The 6,017-nt window shown below is 42.3% G+C and overlaps 1 protein-coding gene across 1 annotated transcript; it reads right to left on the bottom strand.

Moving 5' to 3' along the window:
• Positions 1-1,497: 1,497 nt before the first annotated feature.
• SLC16A3 (solute carrier family 16 (monocarboxylate transporter), member 3) lies at positions 1,498-5,771 on the bottom strand. Its single transcript, XM_009079406.1, has 4 exons — positions 5,531-5,771; positions 4,616-4,759; positions 3,503-4,270; positions 1,498-2,485 (listed from the first exon to the last, which is right to left on the bottom strand). The coding sequence occupies exons 1-4, from the start codon at positions 5,751-5,753 to the stop codon at positions 2,199-2,201; spliced, it is 1,422 nt and encodes a 473-aa protein (XP_009077654.1). The 5' UTR covers positions 5,754-5,771; the 3' UTR covers positions 1,498-2,198.
• Between the last annotated feature and the right edge of the window lie 246 nt (positions 5,772-6,017).

Raw genomic sequence — 6,017 nt, 5'->3', positions numbered from 1 at the left:
GTTTCCCTTGTCTTCACAGCTTCCTCTTCTGCCTCCATCACATAAATCATCACACTACTCGTTTCCAGCTTAACCATAGAAGTAAAATGTATGGAAAATAAAACATAGTCTGGGAAGTGAGTACTCTAAGCACAAGTGACTTTGTGTCATGTATAAAGCAGTCTAGACAACTTGCAGAATGTACAGAAACTTAAAATTGTGCCAAAACCTGAGGTCAAAGGAATAACCCTTCAGTTCTGTGGTAACAGGGTAGTGTTATCTAGCAAAGAAATCCAGTGATCAAAACCCACAGCAAGACAAAAATGGCTGTTTGAGAGTCTTGAGTTCTCCTTTGGGAAAGTTTCTGGTTTTTGCTTTTTGAACCAGAACAGGGAACTCCCATCTGAAAGCTGTTTCAGGCCTTTGTGTAGCACCTGAAGCAGCTTCTGGGGATATCATACACTGCTCTGTGGATTCCATTCTTCTCCTGCCTCCTGGAGCTGCCAGTGTTGTGTGTCAAGGACCAATTTAGTCTTCAGCAAACTGCTGCTAAGTTCAGGGACTAGGCTTTTATCAATGGGAAATGTCACTGCAGTTCCTGACACTAAGTTGATAAAAGGTTTTAAAGTAACACACTCTATGCAATATAAAAATAAGCAGTTTATTCTGTGCAGCATCTATTTTTAAAGTCACGATCCTAACTCTTCAATGCCTATGCAAGGTTGTCCTGACAGAGCAGAACCATTCTGAAGGAACTACCAGGATGGACATGGTGTCTGAGATAGTTCATTAGGGAATGGCTCATGGTTTGGCACTTTGCTTCTGTTAAAATGGTGAAGTATGAGACAGAGATGTTATTTTTAGAGGGGGCACAGGGTTTAAGGGATTAGGGTCTTTTAGTTTTCAGTCATTAAGCAGAACAATTTTGGCACCTGAAAGCCAATACTCCTTTGCTACCAGCTACTATGGGTCTGTTTTGAGGATTGCTACTGCAGTCACAGAGCCTGGACAGCTTTTCACAGCCAGAGCTGAAGGGTGGGCTGCAGTAGCACGATTTTGTACAAAAAAATTGCATTTCTTGAATGTGTTTGGTTGGGGGGAAAAAAAGGAAATGTCTTCCTTCTGCCTCTCTTTTCTATTCAGTGCACTGCTGTCATGTGATCAACCATTGTGTCATGTTTCCTCAACCATCAACAATGGCAACTTGAAGGGCCACAGACCAAGGGAAGTGAGGTAACAAGGGGGAAAACCAAAACCAAACATGTTAAGACCTTTCCTTGATGCTAACATTGCATTTTGTAGAGGGCTAACATGTTTCAAACTAGTCCAGTCTCTTCCCTAAACCTACTCACTAAGTTACATGTCACCTGGGAACTTGCACCATTTCTTTTATGCACAAAATGGACATGAGAATATTCTCCTAAATCTAACATCAGTCTTCCCCATGCTACCTGTGATGGTTTTCAGTGCTCAGGGGGATTGTATTGACAGCAGATTTTGTTTGCTGAAGGTCTGTCAGGATCTACACTGCTCATTTTTTTCCTAGCATTACCTTGGAATTGCCACTCGTGTGATCTACTGGGGACACTATCTGTAATGTTTCTTCCCACAAACAGGATTTCCAGATGATGATTACAAAGGTTACAGATTTAGACAAAACTCAGAAATACATTTACAGAAATCAGAGTTATAGATATTATCAAAATTAAATTAGGGCTGAGCCAATTAAGCTAAAAAATCTAAAAAAAGTAAGAAATTCAAAAACCTAATGGAGACCTTTAAGTTCCTGAGATTTTTTTTTTCTCCATCTCAAACTCTTTTCCCTTCACAAAGAACACAGGGAAACTATATTTAGCCACACATCACAGCAACTTCATCGATACTCTCTGAAAACATACATAGAGTTCCACTTTCCTCAAAATATATTTCTCCTATATCTCTTCCAAGTAAGCAGTTTCTGGTGATGCATAGCAAGACTCTACTTGTGTTTATAAAAGCTTTTGACATAAAAAGTATAACCACAACGTTCCACCTCTTACTGATAAAGCTAATTTCCCCATGAGAGGTTGTGCAGCTGATCAGCTTCCAGAGAGACCTGGGCAGCTGAGCAGCCTCCAGTTAATTAAGCAGATGGCCCAGCCCTAACTAGTTCTATCTCTAAAATAAATAGTGTTGAAAATATCTTTATTTCCTAAAGCCTTTTCAGTTCACAGCCATGCTCACACACAGGTTTCTGGGTTAGTGACGACTTCGCCGTTTTTTTCAGGCTCATCTTTCAGGAACTGCTCCACTTCAATAGAGTCCACCTTGGCATCTTCGGGAGTTTTCTCTTCAGATTTGTTTAATTCCTCTCTCTCTGCTGCTTCTTCTTTTGTGTGTGGTTCTTCTGTTTTTTTCTTAATGCAGAAGAAATTTCCCAAGGCCAATACAAGTGCTGAGGTGGTAACTTCAATGCCAGCAATAATGAAAACAAACATGTATCTCCCTGTGGCATCCAGGAGTTTTCCTGAAAAAGACAATGTTCCAGGTAATGAAATTCCAGGTAATCCAGTGATTACCTTGCATTGAATTTTTTCTGCTTTTTTAAAAATCATTCCTGTCTAGAATTGCCATGACTATCTAAGCAAGGGTTTTGAAACAGCATTTCAACAAGTTCCTAATGAAGTATTTCAGTTACTTCAGTTTATTGTAACAGTCACTGACATCACATCACAAACCACACACTCCCCTGCACACACAGTCCTGCAGGTCAACTGACACCAAGGCAGCCTAGCCTGCACGTGCAAGAGATGAGTGGGTGTGATGTATTTCAGACTGAAACGTGTGCACCCATGGCCAAGAGCTGTATTACCAACTCCCTCTCATTCCCAGTCTAATGCACCTTTCTATGTGGGCTGTGCACTGTCTGCTTAAAATGTGCATCTTATTTAATAGTCAGTCTGGAGTAACTGACTGATTCTGACACTTTACTACATCCGAGTATTTTGTCACATCCCCTTATTCCTGGGCTGTGAGATGTTCAATAGGAACAGTCAACCTTCCTTAAAGCAGGCCAGTTTTACAGTCCTCCTTGGAAGACTGGTTTTTAATTCCTTCTGATGTTTTCTTTCCTCCTCCAAATCAATCATGGGTATAGAGAATCTATTCTAGTACTTTCCAAAGAAAATTGACAGGTTTCATATTCTGAATCCCAACTACAAAGAGTAGGAGTTGTGCCCTGTGTGCGTAGAACTCAACTCATACAAGATGCCCTATCTACCATAAGAGGCAAGTTTTCAGTGGAGACACAGCATCATCTCCAGATGGCAATTTAACCAATCCTGGAACAGATCCAAGGAGGAAAAGATTAATCCCACCCCTTGGACTATCTCAGTCTATCTGCAGAAAGCCTTTGAAGCATGTGCAACACTAGTACCATATGTGTTTCTCAAGTGACTCATGTCTTTTTCTCTGCTCCCTTACACTTTGTGTAAATGGATGCAATGCACATGATTTTGAATCCTGAACTCCGTGGAACACTCACCTGCTGATGGTGGACCAATGAGCACAGCCATAGCTTCTGCCAGGAGCACTAAACCAATGGCACTGGAAAACTTCTGGGTGCCAACAATAGCCATGAGAACTTCAAACTGGAGAGCACCTACCATTCCATAAGAAATGCCAAAGAAAATGCAGAAGACCACCAGTCCACTATAATCAACAGACATAGAACCCATGAGATCTGTAAAGCCATTAAAAATCATAGCAAAACTGAAGAGGTAGACACAGCGTGGTCGAACCCATTTAAGACCAGCTACCATTCCACAAATAGGCCGAGCAAAGATATCGATGAATCCCAGAATAGTCAGAAGAAAAGCTGCTTTGGTGTCTTGATACCCTAAATCCTTGGCATAACTCACGACAAAAACTGGGGGAACAAAGAGGCCAAGCACCATGATGGATGCTGCCAGCGTATAGATTACAAAACCACCATCTTTAAACACGCTGAAATCCAGAAGTTTTTTCTTCACTTTCTTCTCAGTTGGCTCTTTGGAAGCTTCAGCCTTTTTGGGTGGCTCCAAAGGTCTCATGAGTGCTCCACACACACAGCAGTTGAGCAGCATCCCACCCAGTATGAGGAATCCTCCTCTCCAGCCATACTCGTGCTGCAGTATCTGCCCCAGGGGTGAGAGAGCACAGAGGAACACAGGACTCCCAGCAGCAGAGAGCCCGTTGGCTAGGGGCCGACGCTTGTCAAAGTAACGGTTTAACATGATGAGTGAAGGCTGAAAGTTGAGTGCCAGACCCAAACCTGCAACAGAAGGTACATAACGATCAATACTGGCCTGCAACAGCTCTCTGAAAGAAATTCTGACAGTTTTTCTGACTCAAACAAGAGAAAATAGTTTTACTTCAAATGGACAGAAGAATTCTAAGTAACTTTTTTTAAGCATTCCACATCCATAATGTTCTTGTAATTTACACTTCATGGCTTACAGCAGTGGCTGTTGCACATTTGTAACAAAAATAAGTTTAATTCCACATTTATCTGCCCATTTGGGTGACCTGTGGATTCACGTATTCGTCACTTACACAAAACTTCAACCCTAAAGCTAAGCCATAAGCTCACTCGTTTTCAGCAGTGCACTCTACTCACCAGTGATCACACCTGCAGTTAGATATATCTGAACGATGCTGGTGCAGAAGGAAGCAATCACCATCCCCAAGGAGGCAAAAAGTCCACCCACCAGCATGACCGGGCGGCAGCCAAAGCGATTGACACATACACTGCAGAGTGGACCTAGGCAAGAAAACAAATTATGAACCAACTTTTGCAACTCATTGTATGTCACTTTGCATCTCTTCTTTGCTGGACTTGGCAGTGTTAGGTTTATGGTAGGAGTTGATGAACTTAAAGGTCTGCCCAATCTCAATGATTCTATGATTCTTTCCATACTTTGTCCATACAGTTAAGCCAACCAGTCAAACACTTCTTTGTCTTCAGTGCGATTTGTCTTTTTCATCATCTTTAGTAACTACTGAGTTACAGAAATTAAATTTTAGATCCAAGCTGGATGTGCTTAAATGGCCAGGGGAGACCTTATCACCCTCTGCAACTCCCTGACAGGAGGTTGGAGTCAGGTGGGGGTTGGTCTCTTCTCCCAGACAACCAGCAGCAGGACAAGAGGGCACAGACTCAAGCTCTGCCAGGGGAGGGTTAGGTTGGATATTAGGAAGAGATTTTTTTACAGAGAGAGTGCTCAGGCATTGGAATGTGCTGCCCAGGGAGGTGGCGGATTCACCATCCCTGGAGGTTTTGAAGCTGAGACTGGATGGGGCACTTAGTGCCATGGTCTAGTAACCACGGTAGGGTTGGACTTGATGGTCTTGGAGGTCTTTTCCAACCTGGTTGATTCTATGATTCTGTGAACTAACTTTTGTGATTGATAGCAATTATTCTGTGGGATGCTGTACACACAAGTAAGGATATGCAGCCATGGTACATGCTGTCAATGGCTGTAGGATTAAAAAAATTCACTACATACTGTTTCAAAACCAGGTAACTACCTACCTGTTCCATAAAGCATGGCCAAAAGAATGGAGGAAATCCATGCGGTGTCACTGTATCCGATTCCGAATTCCCGGATAAGTTCTTTGAAGAAGACACTAACAGCCTTAGGAAAGGCATAGGAGAATCCTGTGATGATAAAACAGCCAAAAAGGACAGCCCAGCCCCAGCCTCCATCAGGGGCTTTAACACCAGATGGACCATCATCAGCTACTACAGCTCCCATGATGAAGCTCGAGTGTTCCCTAAGAAACAAAAAGCAATTAGTGTCTATAGACATTGAGATGATTGTTCAACCAAAATTGGCAATAATTGCACTACAAGTAAAAATAGAGTCTGGGACTACTTTAAATACAAGTCTTGAAGATGCAGTGAACTGAACCTGAACCACGACTATAGCTGTTCTATTGCCCTTGGCAGGAGCCTCACACTAATTGGCTTCACCTCTTCTGGATGTACAGAAAACAATTTGTCTTCAGTCCATACTGCT

Source organism: Acanthisitta chloris, unplaced genomic scaffold, assembly GCF_000695815.1.
Source record: "Acanthisitta chloris isolate BGI_N310 unplaced genomic scaffold, ASM69581v1 scaffold23457, whole genome shotgun sequence".
NCBI lineage: Eukaryota > Metazoa > Chordata > Aves > Passeriformes > Acanthisittidae > Acanthisitta > Acanthisitta chloris.
Note: the sequence above shows the minus strand (reverse complement) of the source record. Positions and strands in the feature narration are given on the sequence as shown.

What these genes read in the sequence shown, in the direction of transcription:
- SLC16A3 (XM_009079406.1), bottom strand. Translation starts at nt 5,753, where the DNA reads ATGGGAGCTGTAGTAGCTGATGATGGTCCATCTGGTGTTAAAGCCCCT. An exon ending in AACTGCAGGTGTGATCACTG is followed by an intron (nt 4,271 to 4,615) that starts GTGAGTAGAGTG and finishes CTTCTGTTGCAG; the next exon opens with GTTTGGGTCTGGCACTCAAC. An exon ending in CATTGGTCCACCATCAGCAG is followed by an intron (nt 2,486 to 3,502) that starts GTGAGTGTTCCA and finishes TGTCTTTTTCAG; the next exon opens with GAAAACTCCTGGATGCCACA.